Raw genomic sequence first — 25109 nt, 5'->3', positions numbered from 1 at the left:
CCTTTTGTTTCCAGGGTTCCTTTGGAGCGAGACAACTCTGAGGAGTTCCTCAAGCGGGAGGCTCGTGCTTCACAGCTGGCGGAGGAGATTGAAGCCAGTGCCACCTACAAGGCCCGCGTGGCCCTGGAAAATGACGACCGCTCCGAGGAAGAGAAATACACTGCTGTGGTTCGTGGAGAGCGGGAGCTTCACAGCCTCAACAGGTGAAGACTATTTTATTGCTGATTTAAAATGTTATTTAAGTACGAGTTTGGTAAGCAGTTTTTGAGATTTCTGGTCTAAAGTTTACATAAACTTTGCAGAATATGTAAAATGTTAATTGTTTTACCAAAATAAGAGGGATCATACAAAATGCATGTTATTTTTTTATTTAGTACTGACCTTTAGTACTGTTTTTTTTTAAATTTAGTGATAGTTCATGAGTCTCTTGTTTGTCCCAAACACTTAAACTGTCCACTATTCTTTAGAAAAATTCTTCAGGTCCCACAAATTCTTTTATTTATCAGCATCTTTGTGTATTTGAACCCTTTGCAACAAATACTGTATGATTTTGAAATCCATCTTTTTACACTGAGAACAACTGAGGGACCCATAGGTAACTATTACAGAATGTTCAAATGCTCACTGATGCTTCAGAAGGAAACACAATGCTTTAAGAGCCAGGGGTGTAAACTAAATATATATATTCAGAAGCTCTTTAGAAGCTACAGATGATACTTACATGTTTCCTAGAATACATAATAAGTTAAATTTACCCTGATCTTCAAATTCAAAAAGTTTTTACCCCCAGCTAATGCATCGTTTATGAACCCCATGAACAACTATTAACTAAACAAAAAAAAACAAAACACAGATGTGGATCATTCAGGTAACAACACAGTATTAATCTAGTGTACGTAAACTTGAACAGGGTCTTTTTTTATGAATTCAACTAATATTTTCTCCATGCATTTTGTATGATCCCTCTTATTTTGATTATATAATTAACATTTTGCAGATTCTGCAAGGTGTATGTAAACTTCTGACCTCAACTGTATTTAATGTCCCGGAAAAATGCAAAACTATCGCTGGTTTAGGATTACAGCTTGTTATTTATCTGCTCAAATAAACCTCTGCGCAACAGTTATATTTCCTTCTTTGGTCTTGATCAACGCAGGCATAAGCAACAAATGTCTTAACATGTGGTTGCATTTATTGTTGTTCTGCAAATTTTGCAGACGAAATTGAGCCATTTCAATAGGAAACCACATAAATGGCAACTTCAGGGCAAAAGATAAAAAAAGGAAAAAAAGACTTCCACTTCCCCCCAGATTTCACATTGTGTTCACAGTGTTGACCAACAGAAAGCTGCTTAGTCTGAAAGTGATTTCTGTAGTGACTTTCGGAGCTGTGCTTCATACATCTACACTGTTGACAATAGAAAATTGACCTTTGGCTAATGTGACCACACTTGCTAGAATGCTAGATTTTTTTTTTGCCATATTCCGTTCAAAGAGTATTGCTCAATTAGTTTTCCTCTTACTTCTGTTTACTTAATCAGGGAGAACAAATACATTCCCCCTAGTCAGAGGAACAGAGAACCAGGGATGTCATGGGGAGCTGGTCGTCAAAACTCACCCAGACTGGTGCAGTGCAGCCCTGGGCCACCCGCACCAAGACCTCATGACTACAACACAATGGATCAGCGTGTGGTCAATGGAGGTACAAGCTGATTTTTGAACTCTTTGTTTGTACATTGACTTACTTTGGGTCTTGTTGGGTGTCCAAAATAACTGTTGACTAGTGTTGTGGTAATGTATGCAAACAAACTGTATGTCAGTTTTTTTTTGTTGTTTTTTTTAGATTAAAAGCACAGCTAGACAAGTAATGTGCTGATATTCTTTGATAGATGTCTCATAATATTCCCTGGGTGTTAACAGGATCATTCCTTATCGGTCCATGAAACAGAACTCAAAATCTCCACTTTAAATACTAGAAATTAAAACGAGCAAAAAAATCTACTCCCTTTTCTTTTTGTGGTATCTTTTAATCCGTTGTTCTCCTTCACTAATCGATCTACCAAATCATCTCTCTGGCTTTCAGTCCTTTCATGATAAAAGGATTTGAGCAAGGGAGAACTGCAGGCCAAGACTGCTGCTGTTCCAAGAGAATCTGATTGATCTTTCCAAATGTTCTTTCTTTGAAGTCCTGTTTCCCGTTGTTTTATGTTTCACTGCCTTAGAATTAACCGAAGAAATCTCAACATGTGATTTGTTGCATTTCGTCCTTGTTGTTTGGTGTCTTCTCATTCCTTCTCAACACATTTCTTCCCAAAGTTCTTCCGTTACTTCTATCTGGACCTTTTCTCCTTGCTAGTGTCAGTGTTCTTATCTAAACTGCTCATTCTATAAGGCCTTCCGACTTTTCTGTTCTCCTATTTAATTTACATACTCATTTGTTTCCCCTCCTTCCGTCTTTCTCGCTCAAATGTAGTTTTTCTTTCCTCTCATTTCGACTCATTTCATCTCTATCAGGTGCACACCCTTGGCCCTCACGCTGCCCATCTCCCTCCTCTCGCCCTCCATCCCGTTACCAGTCAGGCCCCACCAACTCTCTCCCGCCCCGGGCGGCCACGCCCACCCGGCCTCCTTCCAGACCCCCATCCAGGCCCTCTCGGCCCCTGTCTCACCCCTCTGCTCATGGCTCTACAGGGCCCCTCTCCACCATGCCCAAACGCCTGTCCTCAGAAGGTACCAGAAATTCAGGACCGAGCAGCCATTTTGTTGTGGCACCACTGCTCAGGTTCACGTTTTGCAATCCAAATGCCTGAATTAAGGCTGCCACTAACAGCTGTGGGACTTTCCTGGTGTTTAATAAAACGACTCACTCCTGTTCTTGTTCCATTTTCTATTGCTATCCCTGTTTCTGTGCATGATTGAAGTGAATTTGGGGCACGTTTTCACTTTTCATTTTCTGCGGTGTGTTTAAGTGTTGCCATTGTGTTTTGGCCATGGGGACACCACTGGCAATGCCCAAGTGTTTCTTTCCATGTCTGACATAGGCTTGATATTGTGTTCTCATACATCAAATGAGAAACTGTCACAGCCTCTTGAGTTAAAATGGATTTCAGGTAGATTGACTAGAATTAACATTCTTATCCATTAATATTTCATGAATACGGAGAAAGGCACATGACCTACAGAGGAAAAAGTGTGGCGACAAACTGAGAATTTGTTCCTACAATTGCTACAGTGTACTAATTTGTTCCTTAGTTTTAGTGTGCATTCACATTTGTAGTTTGGTTCATTTGGTTCATTTTAGGGCTGCAACAACGAATCGATAAAATCGATAAAAATCGATTACTAAAAGCGTTGGCAACGAATTTCATAATCGATTCGTTGTGTCGCGCGACGCAGAGACATTTGGTTGTTATTATATATATTTAAAAAAAAATTGAGCGCAGAGCGGAGTGGACACATTCGGTCTCTCTCCCGCACTGATGCCAGCAGAGTTCGGCACCTCATAAGCTGTGTTTCCATCCAAAAATGCGAATTTAACTTACGCGCAAAACTGGAACATTTGAGCATAAAGCACCGTTTCTACATTATATATATATGCTGCCCCGATTTATATCAAACATGTTTGATATTTAAGCCTACTTTGGCTAGCGTACTTTCACAGCAGCCAATGCTCGATCGCAAAACAGCTGCTGTACGGGTCGTTGGATAGTGGAGATGGAGAAAACTACTTCTATAGTTTTTGTAACACTGTCTGTCTGTATAATGTGTCGAAAACATACCACAACCGTAAGGAGAAAGAGGAGCTCTGCTGAGGTGAAATCGTCTCAGTTTTGAATAGGGCTGTGACGGTGGCACGTTGTTTTTTTATAGCCTACACTTCAGTCAGCAAACAAGCAGCCTAAAAACGCTAAAATAAATCAAAGAAATAATATATTTAATTAAGAAAGTAGCCTAAGAATATTATATAGGTTATTAAACAAACATTCCTTGTAAAAATGTCCGACAGCTCATCAATTTTTGGCCGACTGAATTTCCAGTCCGACTGTCTTTTTTTCTCTTTCTCTTCCTCATTACACAGCTGCTGATTTTAATAGCAAAGTGATTACATTTATTTTCGTTCCTTTAGTTTATAAAGTTAATTTAGAGATATATTTGGAACACTTTTTGTTTGTTAAATTCAAGTTTTTGTTTTTTAAAGTTATACCTAGCAAACAGCGGCAGACAGATCAAAAGCCTGCTTAATTCATCGCGATTTAAATTAAAATCCATTGATATAAAAAACTTAAAACATATCACAATATTAGTTTAATCATTCAATCAATATAAATCCAAAGTTTGTGCGGAGAGAAGCGCGCTTTGCAGCGCATGGAGACACCAGTGCGATGTGGAATTTCTTTTTTGCTCATAAAGGTAAGAGTAATTTACCACCCGGGCCGGAACTGTAAAGGGTCTACCTTAGTTTGTGTGTACTCACAGTATCAACAAAATGTGCTCTTAAAGAAAACAAACAGAATACGCTTGATATCTTTGGTTTAAACAGGAGCGCTTCACAATAATTAACCGAAACCCAGGTAATTGCCTCACAAACACAATATCTATAGAAAGCTTTAAATTATTATTTTACTATAAAACGAAATAATTAAAATCGAAAACAAAACTCTTTCATTAGCTAATCCATAAAGATGCATTAGGCATTAATGAGCAGATGGCAGGATCGTCAATTTCATCTTTGCAACACTGAATCAGAAAATACTAGTTTATTAATAAGTAATTCGAATATTTTCTTAATTTTTGCCTTGACACATTCATGGTAATTACTTTTGCTGGGGCTTTGAGGCCAGTTTTGCGTGCATTTGAATGCGGAACTCTTCCAGCTGGTCGCTGCTGATGGCAGGACACTAAACACCGCCATGTGGCAGAATGAATGTAGCAGAAAGTTAGTCAAGTTATCCCGTTCCAGCGTGCAAAGTCACATGACTTTTTTAATGCGCACTGAGGAATTTAATTTGAGAGGCTTCTTGATGGGAAATGCAGCATGTACACCACAGCAAGTCGCTGTCTTGACGGATAGTAATTTTAGTTTATTTAGTCTATATATTTGGCAGATGTAAAGCATACATGTGTATGTTTTTTGTGTTAGTCCATTTTTATTTTATTATTATTATTATAACAGTTCAAGGAGCAACATGTTCGTGCACTTTCTAAAGATTTTAGTTCTGTTTTTGAATAAAGGGTTGTAAATCCCTTGTTTTTTTTATCCGATTCATCGATTAATCGAAAAAATAATCGACAGATTAATCGATTATCAAAATAATCGTTAGTTGCAGCCCTAGTTCATTTGGTCCGGACCAAAAAGGAAAATAATACATATGGTGCTGGTCTGCTTAGCGTTCATACTGCATTTTTGACAGTGAACCTAAAGATACCGAACCTGAAGGCATAGCGATATGTTCACAACCTGATTGGTCGGGTATCATGACATATATTTCATGATGGAACTCACTGAACACCCCAAACAAACGTGTCCGACTTAAAGTGGCTCTGCGCAGACCAATCGGTGTATGACATCAAAGAACCCATTCACTGTTTGGTCTGCTCATCGCTGCTTTAAGTCAAGTATTAAAGTGAATATGTGACCCTGGACCACAAAACCAGTCTTAAGTTGCTGGGGTATATTTGTAGCAATAGCCAAAAATACATTGTATGGGTCAAAATTATTGATTTTTCTTTTATGCCAAAAATCATTAGGAAATTAAGTAAAGATCATGTTCCATAAAGATTTTTTGAAAAATTCCTACTATAAATATATCAAAATGTAATTTTTGATTAGTAATATGCATGTTAAGAACCTAATTTGGACAACTTTAAAGGTGATTTTCTCAGGATTTTGATTTTTTTGCACCCTCAGATTCCAGATTTCAAATAGATGTTTGTCGGCCAAATATTGTCCTATCCGAACAAACCATACATCAATAGAAAGCTTATTTATTGAGCTTTCATATGATGTATACATCTCAGTTTTGTAAAATTGAACCTTATGACTGGTTTTGTGGTCCAGGGTCAAATATTTCACCACCTGCGAACTCACAGAGCGTTCATGAATGTCCCTTTCCTCCTCGTTGCTCCACGTTTACCCTGTGCTTATTTTGTTTTGGATACCGCTTGTTCCCTTCGTGTTCTTGTTTTTGGTTGGTTTAGATGTATTTGGTCCCTGTTGCGTTCATATTTAATTCGAACTTCACCAGAGTTCATTTGGAAGCAGACCAAAACCCATCTTTTTGGCGGTCTCGGTCCGCTTGTTTAGTGCGCACCAGGCTTCAGATGGCAGCGTTTCCACTTTTCCACGAACTAACAGCACTTGCACCAGAGTTAATTTTAATCGAACCAAACATGACAAGTGTGAACACATCTTTAGTTAACATGTGGCCACATTGTACTAATTTGTTCTCTTGTGTTAATTTAGTTAAAGCATGGCCACATTTTGCTAATTTGTTTTCTTGTTTTAATTTGGTTAAATCATGACCACTTTGTACTTATTAGGTTCTTTGTTTTAGTATATTTACATCCAAATTGTACTAATTTCTTCCCTTGTTTTTGTTCAGTTGTGACCACAATTTACACATTTTTCTTCTGCTTTAGTTTAAAACAAGGGAACAAATTATTACAATAATGACCACAATTTAACCTAAAGGGTTAGTCCACCCAAATATTTTAATTCTGTCATTAGATGCCGTGACCATAAAGCTCACCCTTTTGTCATTCCAATCCTACAGACGTATTTTTGATGAAATCCAAAAGCTTTCTGACCTTTCTTCTTGTGCTGTGCCTTGTTTACAAGCAGAGGAGGATGCATTCTGTACATAAAACAGTCTTCGTAAACATTTCAACAGAGAGGATGAAGTGTAATTTTGGGCCCAGCCTTACTTATTTGAACCACGATGTACAGACGAAAAGAGAAAATGACATGCCATGTCAGAACGTCGGCTTGTGAGCGCATTGAAGACTCACACGGAAGAGAAGAAATTGTTGAAAAGTTATTTTTGTTTTCTTTGTTCAAAAAAAGTATTCTCATAGCTTCAGAAAATTACGTTTGAACCAGTAATATCACATAGACTATTTTAACACCTTTTAACACTACCTTTCTGAGCCTTGAACGTGTCAGTTGCATTGTTGTCTATGCAGGGTCAGAAAGCTCTTGGATTTCATCAGAAATATCTTAATTTGTGTTCTGAGGATGAACAGGTCTTACAGGTTTGGAACGACATGAAGATGAGTAATTCATGACAGAATTTTCATTTTTGTGTGCAATATTCCTTTAAACAAAGGAGTGAATTAGTAGAAAGGCGACAAGTTTATAAAATGTGAGAACAAATTCTTACTGTATGGTCACAGCATCTTTTTCTTCTGCATGTGATGTTTGGTACTCCGTACATGACTCATGAAGTATGACTTGCTCATATTTGGAATAAGCTATTTTGGTGTGTGTCATAGTGTGTCCAATATATATTTAAACCACAAACTGCTGTTAAACATGGTTATGAGTGTGGTGTCTTTGCTTCATATTTGATGTTTTGAATGTCACACACAGCAACTGCTTTTGGAGAGAGCTACACGCTACACATTGGTGAGAGATGCCCTGGGCCACCCGCAAGGGTGTTTGTGTCTTCCTTTAAAACTCACTCATCCCTCTGTTTGTGAATCCAGGTCCTCCAAGAATGTCTCCCAAGTCACAGCGTACTCCTAGACCTCATAGAGTGGCCTCTTGTCGGGGTGGCGGGCCTCCTCCGCCCGATTATATGTCCCAAGGTGCGTCGGTGGAGGTTTCCGCTCCCCCTCCTGCTCGCAACAGCCCTTCTGGGGGAACCTGGTCATCTGTTGTCAGCGGTGGTAAGTCTAGATTATAAATCTGTAGATTTCGGTTTCATTCGGAAAGACTCGTTGACTAATTTTTTCCACTTCCTCTTTAGCACACAGACCTCGATCACCTCGACAAAATAGCATTGGTGGAGGTGCTCCGAGCCCCTCCTGCTTGTCTTCCCCTCAGGCTGGTACAGTGCCAGTAGACTCTGCGACAGCTTCCACAACAGCGACGTCACCAACAGCAGCCAATCCGGCCACCAACCTGGAAGCATCTCCAATAGAAGAGGGTTAGGATGTCCCTTACACAATATGTGCATGTTTAATCATTAGTTTTGAATTTCCTCTGTTCCAGATCTCACAACTGCCCTGTTTTTTTTTTCTTCTTTTTTTAAATAGCCAAAGAATCAAGAGTACTAGAGACGAGACAAAATTCTCCCAATGCCAACAAGGAGAATGTGAAACCTATTGAAGCTTCTGCAGGCATCGCTCGATCCATTGGAAAGGGTGTGTACCTGTGGATATGTCATGCTCTTTATCATGTATAACCAACTATTTTTTTAGTATTTTTAAAGCTGTTTTTTGCAGCATGCAATTTTTGCTGTGTTGACAAAAAGCAAGAAAGTAGAAATTGCCAGTTGTCAGTATGAATTAGGGATTTGGCTTCTAAGAATTCGTTCTGCACAATTGCTGACGCTGTAAATAGAGCAGGAAATGACTTTTTCAGTTCATCTTATAAATCATGCACAAACTGCAATACAAGTGTAGGTACAACATGTGCATCATAGTAGGGCTGGCTCAATATCTGATTTTTAAAATCTTTGAATTTCCAATTATAGTATTTTTTTCTGTATCTATGGAAGTTTGAAATACATTTCTTTTGTTTGTCCAGTAATTGCACTCAAAATGCAAGTTTAGGGAGGTGAAAAATTAGTTTGTAATCAACAAAACCATACAAAAAATAACTTGCTGTTGATCATATCTTGCTGCAGACTGTAATGTCTGACATTGAAGTGTCATTTCATTATTTTTTGTCGGTGGCACTGTAGCTAATGTGCGCTGGATTAGTATTAACATGATATCAGTATTTTAAATATCACCTTTATCGACTCCACTGCATCAAAACTAAAAAATCAAATGAAATTGTGTAATCTGTTTTTAATAAATGTGACCCTGGACCACAAAACCAGTCATAAGGGTCAGTTTTTTTTAAATTAAGATGTATACATCATCTGAAATCTGAGTAATTAAGCTTTCCATTGATGTATTGTTTGTTAGAATAGGACAATATTTGGCAAGATACTACTTGAAAATCTGTAATCTGAGGGTGCAAAAAAATCTAAATATTGAGGGAATCGCCTTTAAATTTGTTGTCCAAATGAAGTTGAGGAAATTGCCTTTAAAGTTGTCTAAATTAAGTTCTTAGCAATGCTAATTTATGGTTGGAAATGTACAATATATCATGGAACATGATTTTTACTTGGCATAAAGGAAAAATCAATAATTTTGACCCATACAATGTGTTTTTGGCTATTGGCGACAAATATAACCCATGCTACTTAAGACTGGTTTTGTGGTTCTGGGTCACATGTCCTTTTAAAATATTTTTCTCTCATTTTGATCTTTCTAGGACCTTCCAGTATGGGTCCAGACCACAGGAAACAAATAGATAATTTAAAGAAATTCAGTGTAGATTTTAGGGTAAGTTTTATTCCTCTTCTATCATGTGTGGTTTATAAGCAACTGTGTTTCATTTATTGAAGCCCTGCATCATTTGTAGTTGCAGTCTAGCTCAAATCCAGATCCTGTTTTTGAGACCATGGTGATCAAGGCTCCACGGGACCTCGTAGAAAAGCCAAAGGATCAAGCCGCTGAGAAGAGCACAGTAGATTCAACAGGACCCAAAGTCCCCAATGACTCCACCATTAGTGAAGAAACCTCCACTGCTGTGAGCGTCGCCTCAACAGGAAGTAAATCTGCCACCCCTTTGCTCTCTCCTTCCTCTGCTGTACCAGAGCAGAAACGAGGGCCTGATATGACGTCTCAGGGCGTTCAAACCACCTCGCCTCTGGCAAATGCTGCTGCAAAAGACAAGGATGAGAAGGAGGAGAAGAATGACCCTGTAGCAGAGTAAGTCAGCAGAAGAAAAATCTCTAGCATTTTCAGTGTGAATGAGTGAATTCTGTCAAAATTATAAATTCATTTTATTATATAGGAGGGATAAAGTTACTTAGAGTCTTTCCCAGCAAAATGATTCATACCTGATGTGATTCAAAAGCAAGTGAGAAATGTTGTAGTCATATGTTGATGACAAAAAACAACATTGACTTTTTCTTTATGCACTTTTTAGGAGTGTTAGAAAATCTACTCTCAATCCCAATGCCAAGGAGTTCAACCCAAGGGTTTTTTGCTCCCCTGTAAGTAAATTGGTGGTTTGTTTTGTGACAGTTATTGAACTGAAATCAAATTTTTTCAAATATGTTGTACCTTAAAGGGATAGTTCACCCTAAAATGAAAATTCGATGTTAATCTGCTTATCCCCAAGGCATCCAAGATGTAGGTGACTTCAGTAGAACACTAACGAAGATTTTTAACTCAAACTGTTGCAGTCTGTCAGTCATATAATGGCAGTCAATGGGATCAACGGCTTTGAGAGTCAAAAAAACCTACACAGACAAAACCAAATTAAACCTTGTGGCTCATGACAAAACGTTCGGTATGTGCAAGAAACTGAACAGTATTTATATAATCTTTTACCTCTGATCCACCACAATGTACAACTGTCCTGACAGCGTTCACAACGTGGCGTATTAAAGTGCTCTGGCATAGTAGTCGGTGAAAAGTCAACACTCAAGGATGAGTTCACGCAAGGAAGCGTAATCTTTTAGTTTTTAATCGGTTGCAAGAATCAGGATAAGCACAAGTAATTACCATTTTAAGTAGTCGCTATGCACTGTGTAAATGATGTAGTGACGACAGAAAGCTTCCACGCATGCATCTACTATTCACACGCTGGCTGTTGTGAACGTGCTCATGATAGTTGCACATAGCAGTGGATCAGAGGTTAAAAATGATATAAATACTGTTCAGTTTCTTGCACAGACCAATCATTTTGTGTCTTAACACCTCAGTGTATCGTCACGAGCTGTATGTTCTGTCTATTCTTCAGAATGTCTTTCATGTTCAACAGAAGAAAGAAGCTCGTACGGGTTTAGAACCGCTTGAGAGTGAGGAAATTATGGCTGAATTTTTCTTTTTGGGTGAGCTGTCCCTTTAAAGGTCCGCTGAAGTGCTTTGAAACACGCAGCATTATTCTGTGGTGATGTAATTTCAACTAAAAGAGAAAGTCAGGGCGGGACCCTTTTTAAAAAAAATAGCCAGTAGTGTTTTATATATTACAACAGAGCCGCTGAGCTTGGTAAAGCCACGTTTGGCAGCGTATGACAGCCACAATCTCATCCTATAAAATATAGAATTCTGTGTAAAGTTCAGATGGGTCCGATTCGTTTTGTGGTCTGCGCTGACTTGCGCTTATTATCCACTCAGTGCTGTCATGTCTCTGGACCAGAGCAGGCTGTGGACACGCAGCACTAGTTTTTGTGAAACAGTTTGAAACCATACTTCAATAGAATGAATATTTGCGCTGTCTGAATCATTCCCCATTCCCTATATAGTGCACATATATATAATATGTCCCATTCACGGTACAGGTAATACAAATTCTGTGAACAAGTGACCGATTTCAGCCGCAATTTGAGTGTCTTATTTGTAGTGCCAGGGACGGGATGCTTCAGATTCTAGAGAGCATTTGATTGGACAGTATGTTTAATGAGAAGCTGAAGTGCAGGGTGATGTCATTAACTTCCACCAATATAGATCAATGATTTTAGAGACTGTAGGTTTTGACTGCTCGTGTCTTCTAAATGCAAATTTTGTCATTGTTTTGGAGCACACTGGCTTATAGATAACTTTAAGGCAAACATATACTAAAAGACAAGAAATTTGGTTTCAAGGGGATTTTAAAGTTTCTATCTCAAGTTATTTTGTTTGTCCATTGGATTTCCTGGAAGAGGGTGAACAAATATAGCATGGAAATGTATGTTTATATATTTATCTTATTTTTATTTCACTTTATCTATTTCCTCAGCCTAAGCCAGCAACGACCCCCACTCAAACCCGGCCCCAGGGTCAGCCCAGTCCTTCTATAGTAGTGCAGCAGCCCCCTGCTGTTTATGGCCAGACCATGTTCCAGATGTACCCTCTGACGCCTGTCAGTCCTGGCGTTCAGGTGAGCTCCACTATATGAACCTCTCTGTTAATGGAATCTCATTCATTCTCTGCATGGAAGTCCCCATCTATCCCAAAACATTTGTTTTTATTTTCATTCATGTGCCAACATCCTTGATCTCCTGATTGCATTCGTACTTCAGCCACCCCTCCTTTATTTTCATTTGTCCGCTTCATTTCATCTGGCATGTGTATCCAGCACATAATTGCTTTAATTCATTGAGAAGGGCCAGTAGAGGCCTGTTCAGGCTAAGTCTGGTTTAAAGAAATGGCACAAGTTTTTGAATTCGGTGTGCACTAGTTACGTTTACTGCATTTTACAGTATTGTGTTAAATTTGGACTTGGTGTGAGACCCTAAGGTCAAGAACATGATAATGTAAAAATGATTCGACTAGAAGCATGTTATCCGACTTTGAAAGGAGCTCATGGTTCGTCATCAGCCTGAGAAGTTACACCTCACTGATGTCTGATTATTATATTTACTAATTGGCTTTGTTGACCAAAATATAAAGCTTTACTGTTATATATTGTGGTGTAGAGCGGAAAGATGCGTTTCAGTAATTGCAAAACTCAAAAGCGACAACGAATCTTTATTTTTCTCTAGAGCATCATTTAAAAAGCTTTTCTTTCATCTTTAATCACTCGCACATTTTCTAGACAATGCATCTTATACTGAAAAAAGCGAATGATAATCACACTAAAGACTCGTTCTTTTTGTTTCTTTTCCCTCTTTCCTCTCTCTCCATTAGAAAAGCATTATCTGGAAGGTTTGTGCAATTCTAAGCTTCTTTTTTCCTACTGAAAACATGTATGAGATTTTCGCCTGCGTGGCTGACCAGCACTTGTTGGTTTGTCCATTTCTTACTGCAGCTGATCATTTTATTATTATTGTTATCATATTTTCATACTGTTGTCAATAAGCTAATTTTTTATATACGTTTACCTTATCAACTAAAATTTGTGAGTACTTCCTTTTTTCTTTAAAATTTGTAATGATTTTTTGCTTTATCATTTCCCCTTTTTGTCCTGTTAAGAGCATTGAAGCTTTGTTTGCATGAACACTTGACCAGAAAAGAAAAAAGGCAGAAATTTGTGGCTTTATGTGTCAGTGACAAGCATTAATTTGTGTATTCTCGCTGTAAAGGACAGAATTTTGTTGGGTTACACTCTTGGCACATCTTAATCATGTTTTTGAGAAACGCAACACTCAAAATGTTTACAGATAGATTTTTCATGTGAGCACTGTGGGCTAAAAGATAAAGTGCTCGAAGTTAATTATAGTAATCATCTGAATATTATACATGATAAGTTTGAGTTTTAAGATGCATTCTGCAAGTGTTCTTCAAGACTGTGAAAAACCCAGAACATGGATGTAGTTCTGCATCTCAAGTTCTGCTCCTCATCCTTTAGCCTCCAGCCATGTACCATGTTCAGGTTCCTCATATGACCATGAGCCAGACCAAGCCCTACAGACCAGGTAAAGGTGAGAATGATTCTCTCTAAGAGTGAATGATTTATTTTAGTTTTTTTTTTAAAGCTGCTTAAGGTTATTTTGCCTTTGCTCTAGTCATGATCTTTTTCTGTAAGAGAGAGTTATGCTGTATATTTTTGAGTATTGATTTAGTATAATATTTGCAGTGCTGTGCAGTTAGGAAATAAGATCTGTGAAAAATGAAAAGTTCTTTATATCATGCCCATTTCATTCTATCTTCTTTTTGCTGTATCTGATTGCAGTACCAAACATGCCACAGCAAAGACCAGACCAGCATCACCCACCTGGCACGTCTTCAATGATGCATCCAGCTACAGCTGCTGGGCCGCCCATTGTGGCACCAAGCCCAGCCTACTCCACCCAGTATTTCACTTGTAGCCCCCAGCAGTTTGCTAGTCAACCTCTGGTACAACAGATGTCCCACTACCAGTCACAGGTACAGTAACTTTAGAGGTCTCATTTCTAATGTTTACTTAATCACTAAAGCACAGAAACAAAGGTAACCAGGATGAATAAATGATAAAAAAAAATTCCCTGCATCCAAAAATGCTTACCTCCCTACTTTAAAGGATTAGTTCATTTCCAGAAGAATTCCGGATAATTTACTCACCCCTGTCATTCAAAATTTTCATGTCTTCCTTTCTTCAGTAGAAAAGAAAGTAAGGTTTTTGAGGAAAACTTTTCATGTTTTTTCTCAATCTAGTGGACTTTAATGGGAGCCGACGAGTTGAAGGTCCAAATTGCAGTTTCAATGTAGCTTCAAAGGGATCTACATGATCCCAGCTTGTGACTATATATATATATATATATATATTAGGGGTGGGCATAGATTAATTTTTTTAATCTAGATTAATCTAGATTAAATCTTGGAATTAATCTAGATTAAAATGGCTAATTTGAATTCTGCTGAAGGCATTCAGAATATGTGTGCTACCCAAATAATGACTAAAAGTAAGTCTTTGAGAATGGATCATAAAGCTCATAAAGCTGTTCTATGATAATTTGTTGAGGAAAATAAATTGTTCAATAAGATGTACTGTTTACTAACTAACTAACAATGAAATTATTTTTTCTACCTATTAGATTGTTTTTTTTTTTAACATCAACACCTACCCAATCCTAAATTTAGCCCTTACTGTAATAAAAAAAAAACAGTATTATTGTTGTACAGTGTGATAAAAATATACATCTACGTATATATATCTATGGTAGCCAGTGTTTCCCCTACGTTTCCAGCTTTCTCAAATGAAACGGTAAAAGTGACACTCACAGCAGTTTTGGAGATTGAGTTTATCTGTTCATGTGAGATGCAAATGCCAAAAATTACCGGGAGCGTCACGTGTGTTTCAGTATGCGTGTAGTAAAACCTCGTCTCCATCATTCATACATACAGCTAGGCAAACGGAACATACCGCATTCATATTAAAACGGTCTTTTTGCATTTCAGTTTTCACATACACTAGTCCATATCGCGATTTGAATTAAGTGACAGACCAACATTTGATTTATGAATCCAAAAAACTACGAATTTACGTGGCATTTCGCTATAGTAGATTCGGTTTTTATGAATGGAGGACGACGCGATCCCGTCTGTGTTTTGGCGGAGGAGACGTAAACGCGCGACCATATTCTATAGTCTTCGGTATACATCCGCGTTAAACTATCAAGGTGAAAGTCATCATAGCTTGCGTAGTTTAGACCCAGCTCCCAACCCAAATTTGAGAATAGATTAACGGCGATATTTTTTTTATAAGATAAGAGTCTCACGTTAACGCAGCACGTTAACGCCGATAACGGCCCACCACTAATATATATATATATATATATATATATATAATCATTATTTATTCTTTTTTTTTTTTAACCACAAAATGCTCGTTTTGCTCTACTTCTGCGATGCGCGTGCACATATCTTCATGCATTGTGTAATCAGGTTGGAAAAGTCATGAGTGGTTAGTTCTTCATCTGTGTACTTAGGTTAAAAATTTTAAGTTCATCTCGTTTTCTCTTCCAATTTCACAATCGTCTGACATTGTTGTTTAACTTTTTTTTAGAAAGGACAATTGACTTTCTTTGCATGTTTGTTTTTGTACACACTGCTACTGTTCTTCTGCCTACGTCGAATATGTAAAACATGACGATGAGCTAATGCATGATGAGCACTTTTGGTTGCAAGGTATATACATTTTAGAAAATGACAGATAGTTTTGCTGGATAAGACCCTTATTCTTCAGCTGGGATCATGTAGAGCCCTTTGAAGCTGTTTGAACCTTCAACCTGTTGGCCACCATTGAAGTCCACATTATGGACAAAATTCCTGGAATGTTTTCCTCAAAAATGTTAATTTCTTTTTGACTGAAGAAAGAAATACATGAACATCTTGGATGACAAGAGGGTGAGAAAATTTTCAGGAAAATTTTATTCTGGAAGTTAACCAATCATTTAAACTGGGCATACTTAACAGTATGTGAAAATAGTATTTCTTAAATACATAGTATAAAACAGCAGGTGAGTAGTTCCTGAATGATTTAATACTTCTGTTGAGAATCTGAAGTGCGTGTTAAATGGACCTTTTACTGTCCAAATGAGGAAAAGGCGTCCACAGGAGATGAGTTGTAAATGGCAGTGAAGCTGATGCCATAGATCACATGATAAAACCAACATGGCAGATTTAGTACGTCAGGATTTCATTCATACTTCATGCATTCATACTATATTCAATTTACTTTTTTTATTGATCATGAAGTTTGTAGTGAAGTAGTACCTACTCAGGCAGTAAACGATTTTGGACAAAACTTGGACAACCAATCTTCAGCTGAAACAAATGATCTAGTATTTGTGAACATTGTATTCGCTTTTTTAGAAAAGTGTTGAAATGCTGAAAAGGTACCAAGATCAACAAACAACAGAACTTTTTATAAGATCCATTCAGGAATTATTTCACTTATAATGTTGGTATGGCTTGTTTGGATACTTTGTCGTTTAAAAGCTTTTTATACAAGAAAAACATACAATGACCAAGATACGTAACAGCAACATGTTTTACCAAATGTGTATCCCATTATTACTGGAAACAAATTTTTTTAATTTTCCAAATGTTTTTTTTTTTAAATAGCAGCTATGCACAGTATAACCTTGGGAGCCTATTCCTTTTATTTCTGAAAGGAACTGCCATTTACCATTCAATAAAAAAATTGATCATTTGGGTTTAATGTATTTAGTCTATTTTCTGCAAATTAAAAAAAAAGGTCTTGTGTGCAGACAGTATTTATAAATAAAGTCTTTCAGTATTCTTAAGACATTCTTATAATCTTGGGTTTCTGTGTTTCAGGCCCAGCATGTGTTCAGTCCAATGATTCAGGGGAGTGCAAGGATGATCACCCCTCCTGGCCACGGTCAACCCAGCCTGGTCTCTTCCTCCACCAATCAGTATGGTGAGCAGACGCATACTATGTATGGTAAGAACTCCCGCCAGCACAAAGTCTAAACCTTGCCAGCCCATTTAACCTCTTCACTATTATAATGTGCATCTGTGCTAAATTTACAGTCACTTTTTATTGCGTCTGAATAGCTTGATGCTGCAATTAATGTTGGTCTTTGAAGTGAGCCACACATTAAAGACTCAACAAAATAGCACCCAATTTTCCTTTATTCCTGATGTGTCTGTTATGTGTTTTATGTTTCTTCTTGTACTTTTAATTGTAATTATATATAATATACATAATTATTTTTTGACTTTATACAGTATTTAAGCTTAAATGCCAATTACATAACTCCTAAAATATAGACCTTTCTGAGTATGTCTTTTGTGTTCATTTTTATTTGTTAAAGGGTTCACACAAAAATTAAATTTCTGTCATGAATTACTCACTTTCATGTTGTTCCAAACCTCTGAGACATTTGTTCATCTTCGAAACACAAATCAAGATATTTTTGTTGAAATCCAAGAGCTTTCTGACCATGCATAGATGGCAATGCAACTACCACGTTCAAGGACCAGGAAGGTAGTAAGGACATTGTTTTTTATGATGTTATAACAATGTCCTTGAACTACCTTTCTGGGCCTTAAACGTGGTAGTTGCATTTGTTGTCTGTGCAGAAAGCTCTCGGATTTCATCAAAAATATCTTAACTCATGTTCTAAAGTTGAAAGGAGGTCTTACGGGTTTGGAACAACATGAGGGTGAGTAATTAATGACAGAAATTACATTTTTGGCTGAACTATCCCTTTAAAATTCATATTCGTTGTATTAATTTTGAGTGAATGCAGATACCATCTAACTGCTTGTATTTGTGTTTCTGTGTTTCAGTGTCATCTACCCCCATTCCTCAGCAGTTTCAGCACCCAAGCTCCACCCTTCACCCTCATCCACAGCACCCTCAGCCCTCTGCCACCCCGACAGGACAGCCGCAGCAGGGTAACCAGCATGGAGGCAGCCACCCGGCCCCCAGCCCAGTTCAGCATCCTCAGCACCAGGCGGCGGCCGCTGCCGCCCAGGCCATCCATCTGGGAAACGCAACACAGCAGCAGATGTACTCAGCCCTGGCACCCACCCCGCCCTCCATGACCCCCGGCCCCAACCCTCAGTCGCCTCAAGCCAGCTTCCCCTCCGCTCAGCAGGCCGTCTACATCCACCCCCAGCAGGTGCAGCATGGGTATAACCCTAACCATATGGCTCATGTGCAGCAGGTAAGTGTTGATGAGTCTGACACAAGGATTATAGAAATGCTAAGAAATATTACTTAAGAAAAATATTTATTCACTCTGTCTCTAAAGGCCCACATGCAGTCAGGGATGGTGCCTCAACATCATGGCACTCCTTCCCACCCCCCTACTATGATGTTGATGGCCACACAGGCTCCTGCTGGCCCCCAGCCCACGCTGCCCCAGGGCACTCTCAACCCCATCCCTGTGTCCTCAGCTACACACTACTCCTACACTCTCACCCCTGGTAAGGGCTTTACTCAGCTTAACTCAACAGAATCAGAGATTTATTGGCAAGTATGTTTACACACACAAGGAATTTGACTCGGAGGCAGAAGAGCTTCCGGTGCACAGAGACAACCGAAATGCACAGATAGTAAAATAATAATAAAGCTACATGTATGTGATGTGAACTGGGAAAACCCGTCAGATGTCACGCTATTTGAAAAATAGGTTGAATGTCAGTTTTTTTTTTTTTTGTCAAAATTAGGTTTTCATTAAATTATTATAACATAACATCTTCACTATTATAATGTGGAAAACCTGCCGGATGTCGTGCTGGGACATGTTCAGGTAATTTGAAAAATGGGTTTAATGTCAATATTTTATTTATTTATTTATTTATTTTTTGTCAAAATTAGGTTTTCATTAAATTATTATTCCATAACATCTCTGAAAATATTTTGGTACAATTCACTTGTTTAGTGCAGAAAAATAGCGATTTATTGCAGCAAGCAGAAAAGACTGTTTTGCTCTTATGTTAAGAACACGCTGCGGGGGTGCTTTCCCTGAACACTACAAAAACAGTTAACCTATCATAATAAACCCTGTAACATTTAATAAAGGTGTATCACTGTGTAAACCACGACACTCAAAGTTTTATTTATTAATTTATTAATATTGTGAGACAACGCAGTCTGAAGTACTGTAAGTTGCTCATTTAAATGATCTTACTTGTTTCAATCTGCTAAATCTTGGTGATGTCAGTGCCCTAAATGACATTATAATGGACAATTTTATATTCAGAGATGAAGGATCAGATGATGAAATTACTAAAGAGGAGAAGTCGGATGACAGTCTGTTATATGAAAATGTGCTATCTAAACGGATATTATCAAAAGTTCAGAGACTATCCCCATGATAATCAACGGAAAACACGTTTGTCTGTTTGTGTAATGATGCAGTATAGCACTCCTGACTTGACAGACAGCTCTCATTAAACCTGTGAAGTGAAAAAAATCCTGTCTCACTTTAAACCTTTTTTTTTTCTAAAAATTACATTTTTTTAAATCATAGCTATCAGTCAACTTACAATAGCCATAACTTTTGTTATGTTCAAGCTATAGACTAAATAAAAAATTTGGAACCCTCCTTTCATATGGTATCAAAACCTAAAAAAGGTCAAATTTCACCATGTGTTGGATTTTCCCTGATTGCATCACATATGTGTAATATAGTATGCAAATATATATGTATGTACTTTGGAGGGTCCGCCTGCGGCTATTTACTAGTTATGGCTTTCCAACTACTTCCTAAAAGTGTCTTTGAAAGGATAGTTCAACCAAAAATGAAAATTCTGAAAATTAATTACTCACCCTCAAAAATGAAGATATTTTAATGATGTTCTTACTACCATTCTGGGCCTTAAACATGTCAGTTGCGTTGCGGTCTATGCAGGGTGAGATAGCACTCATCAAGAATATCATATTTTGTGTTCTGAAGATGAAGGTCTTATGGGTTTGGAATGACATGAGGATGAGCAATTAATGACATCTTTATTTTTAGGTGAACTAACCCTTTAAGTATTTATCAGTGTCTAAAACAGTTTTTTGTATTTTCTGTATGTATGATGTAATGAATTAATAGTCAAACTCCCCTCTCATTACTTTTCAATTTCTAGCACCACCTCTGGCCAAATAAGGTTTAGTTTTTGGGCAAAAATTTGAAAATTAAATCAGTCATTAAGGTTCCAGATTGCCTCCAACTAGGGTTGCCCTTGACTGAAGATTTTTCTGGTTGACTAGTAGTCGTTCATTTTAAGAATAATCGACTATTAGTCGCATGTTTATTAATAAACCATATAAATCATAATGATGAGTCTTTAATTGCCTACATAGCCTAATAAGCACTTAAACGCACACAAAAAAAGCTTGCCACAGTACACCGGCAGATATAAAAATAATAATAAGGGAATAACAGCAAGCTGACTACATTAACGTTTTTAAAAATGTATTGATAAACTAGTGCTTTCGGCTTAAGAGATGAAGTCGGCAACACTGACGCGCTATCTCAGCTGTAGTGATTTGCCTTTATGCATGTTTTTATATGGATAGCAAAATCTGAGAATTTTTTTTGTATTTGAGTTGGTTCATTTCAAAGTAGATCTATTTTTCATGTCTGCAAGACAGGTATACACAAAGTTTCAGAGTGATGTGCTTAAGTTCACAAAGACCGACATGACAGAAAGCACATCCTGTTTGCTTTAATTATTTTACAAAAGTGCAATGTTTTGTTTTCTTTTTTCTGCGACTAATAAAATTTAGGTCGACCAAGCATCTTTTCATCGAGTAGCTGTTAGTTGACAATTAGGGGGCAGCCCTACCTCCAACAAAAGCCAACTCTGTGTTCCTGTTTGAAGTGCTATTAATTTAAGAGGCTTTTTTTAACTAAAATCTTCCATCCAAAGTCCCTCTAGGATATTGAGTTTGTAGTAGTCTGCCATTTCTGTGTGATATATTTTAACAAGTGATTTTTGGAGGCTTGTGTACTTCCGTATAATTTTAAAACCTTTTTTTATTGTCTTCTATTATGTATGAAAATATTGTAATTGGCCAGTTCTGTTTTACCTGTAATGCTTGCTACATTCTCTCTGGCTAGTTTTGTTAATTGTGATTTTTTTTTTTTATGAATATATAATGTAAACTGTGTTTTTGTTTAGTGCAAGGTCACCATCAGCAGCAGCTGTAGAGGATGAAGATCAGAGAACAGCAGATGATTTGAGTGGCTCCTGATCTTCGCAGAGCCATCTGGCCCCACCTACCACTTACTGGTCAAGTCCAAACTTTACCAGTCTCTAAACTCCCCTAAATGGCCACGAGAACCTTGATCATGCTGCTCTACTGCTACCCACCACCAGTGATTAAGAAATGCGTATAGGCAAAGATGTGATGAACTCTGGCTTTTTTTTTCTTTTTTTTTTTAAGAAAAATTAAAACAAGAGTTTTAACGAGGAGTCATTTTTCATATGTTTCAGTGACACTAGAACTCTTGCTGTGGGTCCTAACAATAACAAAAAAAGCCCAGATGAGTGAGAAAACTGTGCATAAATAACTGGAACATTTTGTCTGCACCTTTTAAGTTAAAGATAATTCTTCCGTATATTGACAGTATTAACGTTACTGTTAAATGCTGCTGCTATAGCTGTGCTCAAGACCTTGGGGTAAATCAACACCAACAAAATGAAAATGGTTCTAACCAAACTAAACACAAGAAACTTCCATTAAAGAAGATGTTCGGCAAAAAAAAAGCAGATAAATTATTTATTAATTTAATCTGATGGCAAAACCCCATTAGACTTGACCGTTATAAAACTGTTAAGTTAAAATAACTTTTACTTTGTAGATAATATAAATGACTTTAAAAAAAAAATAAAAACATTAAAAAAAGTTTTAAAAACTTTACATGGCTTGTCTGTTTTTCTTTCCTTTGTCATTTTATTACCTCACTTGACAAGAACTGAAATACTGCTTTAGTATTTGCTTATTTTTGTGGTTATGATGCGAGTACAGGTGCATCTCACTAAATTAGAATGTCATGGAAAAGTTCATTTATTTCAGTAATTCAACTCAAATTGTGAAACTTGTATATTAAATAAATTCAATGCACACAGATTGAATTGTGATGATTTGGCTCACATTTAACAAAAATCCACTAATTCAAAATCTCAACAAATTAGAATATGGTGAAATGCCAATCAGCTAATCAACTTAAAATACCTGCAAAGGTTTCCTGAGCCTTCAAAATGGTCTCAGTTTGGTTCACTATGCCACACAATCATGGAGAAGACTGCTGATCTGACAGTTGTCCAGAAGACAATCATTGACACCCTTCACAAGGAGAGTAAGCCACAAACATTTATTGCCAAAGAAGCTGACTGTTCAGAGTGCTGTATCCAAGCATGTTAACAAAGTTGAGTAGAAGGAAAAAGTGTGCAAGAAAAAGATGCACAACCAACAGAGAACCGCAGCCTTGAGAGACTTGTCAAGCAAAATCTTCACAAGGATTAGACTGAGGCTGGGGTCAAAGCATCAAGAACCACCACACACAGACGTGTCAAAGAATTTGGCTACAGGTGTCGTATTCCTCTTGTTAAACCACTCCTGAACCACAGATAATGTCAGAGGCATCTTACCTGGGCTTAGGAGAAGAAGAAATGGACTGTTGCCCAGTGGTCCAAAGTCCTCTTTTCAGATGAGAGCCAGTTTTGTATTTCATTTGGAAACCAAGGTCCTGGAGTCTGGTAGAAGGGTGGAGAAGCCCAAGTTAGCCCAAGTTGCTTTAAGTCCAGTGTTAAGTTTCCACCGTCTGTGGTGATTTGGGGTGCAATGTCATCTGCTGGTGTTGGTCCACTGTGTTTTTTGAAAACCAAAGTCACTGTACCATTTACCAAGAAATTTTAGAGCACTTCATGTTTCCTTCTGCTGACCAGCTTTTTAAAGATGCTGATTTGATTTTCCAGCAAGCATGTTAACAGAAAGTTGAGTGGAAGGAAAAAGTGTGGAAGAAAAAGATGCACAACCAACCGAGAGAACCACAGCCTTGAGAGACTTGTCAAGCAAAATCAATTCAAGAATTTGGGTGAACTTCACAAGGAATGGACTGAGGCTGGGGTCAAGGCATCAAGAGCCACCACACAGACGTGTCAAGGATTTTGGCTACAGTTGTCATATTCCTCTTGTTAAGACACTCCTGAACCACAGACAACGTCAGAGGTGTCTTAGCTGGGTTAAGGAGAAGAAGAAATGGACTGTTGCCCAGTGGTCTAAAGTCATCTTTTCAGATGAGAGCAAGTTTTGTATTTCATTTGGACACTGCAAAAAAGGCTTGTCTTGCTTAGCATTTTGTCTAGTTTCTAGTCAAAATATCTAACAATTCTTAAATTGAGTTTAATTTACTAAATAAGCAAAATATATAGATAACACTTGATGCTTCCTTCTGCTAACCAGCTTTTTAAAAATGCTTTCATTTTCCAGCAAAATTTGGCACCTGCCCAAACTGCCAAAGGCACCAAAAGTTGGTTAAATGACCATGGTGTTTTGGTGGCCAGCAAACTTGAACCACATAGAGAATCTATGGGGTATTGTCAAGAGGAAAGTGAGAAACAAGAGACCAAAAAGGCAGATGTGCTGAAGGCCACTGTCAAAGAAACCTGTGCTTCCATACCACCTCAGTAGTGCTACGGACTGATCACCTCCATGCCACGCTGAAATGAGGCAGTAATTAAAGCAAAAGGAGCCCCTACCAAGTATTGAGTACATATACAGTAAATGAACATACAGGTGCATCTAAATAAATTGGAATGTTGTGGAAAAGTTCATTTATTTCAGTAATTCAACTTAAATTGTGAAACTTGTGTTTTAAAAAAGAAATTCATTGCACACAGACTTAAGTGGTTTAAGTCTCTGGTTCTTTTAATTGTGATGATTTGGCTCACATTAAAAAAAAAAAATAAAAAAAAACAATCTCAACAAATTAGAATACTTCATCAGACCAATAAAAAAAACATTTTTAGTGAATTGTTAGCCTTCTGGGTAGGGTGGCACCAGCCATTCATAGGTTCTTTCTTAAATTGGAACGTAAAGTCCACACTAGAGGCTAGTAACTACTAGCTAGTTCGTAACTAAATCTATACATTATTTGGTTGCACCAGTTGTTCGTAAAAGGCAGGATTTAGCTAGTAGTTCGTAAGCTCTCCGTAAAGTAATGCGTAGTCGCATAATATAGGGTGACCATACGTCCTCTTTTACCCGGACATGTCCTCCTTTTTGGCTGTAAAATTATGTCCGGGGGGATTTTGTAAAATATCATAAAATGTCCGGGTTTTTTTTATATTTTTTTTTATACCTCATTTCACTGACCGTCATTAATTCAACACTTTAAATGCAGCCACTGCCCACCGGCATTATTCTGAGGTACCTGCAGGTATGAACTGACCATCGGGAGCACCGGGACATTCCCAGTGGGCCGATCACCGAAGCGAGGGAGACCTCCATATTAGGCGCTATTTTAAATTATAGCGCATTCAAAACCGCAAAAAGCCGAAAAGTGTGAAGCGGTGGGATCAATCACCCGCACAGTGCTGACGAACGCGCGCTGCGCTTCTGCCACGATGTACAGTGATAAACAGTGTAAGTTGCTTGATCCATTCAGATAACACACAGAATTGTGTTATACAGTCATGTGATATGAGAACATTAAAGGATTTGTAAGTTCTGCTGGGCTGGCTGAAAACAGCCACGACACTTGATACTGCATGATGAAGTAAAGTGGAAAATGTTTGGATTCTCAGAATATGGTCACCCTACATAATATGACGCTTACAATAAATCATCCAATAGAAACCTTCAAAACACACGAGCAGAACTATGATTTGTAATTTATCCTTCATTCTAACTTCTTACCCCTCTCATATACTAACGATAAAAACAAGTTTCCATTAAAAACGAAACAATAATAACATTAGTTTATATGTAAGCTTTTTCTGTCCAGC

The 25109-nt window shown here is 37.8% G+C and overlaps 1 protein-coding gene across 6 annotated transcripts in view; it reads left to right on the top strand.

Moving 5' to 3' along the window:
* Positions 1-21533, top strand: part of atxn2 (ataxin 2) — a 30460-nt gene extending 8927 nt beyond the window's left edge. Inside the window, exons 9-25 of one of the 6 annotated variants that reach the window (XM_073839796.1) lie at positions 15-203; positions 1541-1701; positions 2514-2729; positions 7704-7886; positions 7967-8146; positions 8256-8363; positions 9487-9557; positions 9637-9986; positions 10207-10273; positions 12004-12144; positions 12894-12911; positions 13555-13621; positions 13879-14072; positions 16968-17094; positions 17946-18325; positions 18413-18587; positions 21279-21533. In XM_073839796.1, the coding sequence (XP_073695897.1) occupies positions 15-203; positions 1541-1701; positions 2514-2729; positions 7704-7886; positions 7967-8146; positions 8256-8363; positions 9487-9557; positions 9637-9986; positions 10207-10273; positions 12004-12144; positions 12894-12911; positions 13555-13621; positions 13879-14072; positions 16968-17094; positions 17946-18325; positions 18413-18587; positions 21279-21307 (2656 nt within the window). In that variant the 3' untranslated portion in view covers positions 21308-21533. Of the gene's footprint in view, positions 1-14; positions 204-1540; positions 1702-2513; positions 2730-7703; positions 7887-7966; positions 8147-8255; positions 8364-9486; positions 9558-9636; positions 9987-10206; positions 10274-12003; positions 12145-12893; positions 12912-13554; positions 13628-13878; positions 14073-16967; positions 17095-17945; positions 18326-18412; positions 18588-21278 lie in introns of all 6 variants that reach the window. The other 5 variants (XM_073839799.1, XM_073839795.1, XM_073839800.1 and 2 more) reach the window with 5 other exon arrangements.
* Positions 21534-25109: the final 3576 nt, after the last annotated feature.

This window comes from Garra rufa, chromosome 5 (genome assembly GCF_049309525.1).
Source record: "Garra rufa chromosome 5, GarRuf1.0, whole genome shotgun sequence".
NCBI classification, from domain to species: Eukaryota; Metazoa; Chordata; class Actinopteri; order Cypriniformes; family Cyprinidae; genus Garra; species Garra rufa.
The sequence above is the reverse complement of the archived record's forward strand: the minus strand, read 5'-3'. Positions and strand labels throughout refer to the sequence as shown.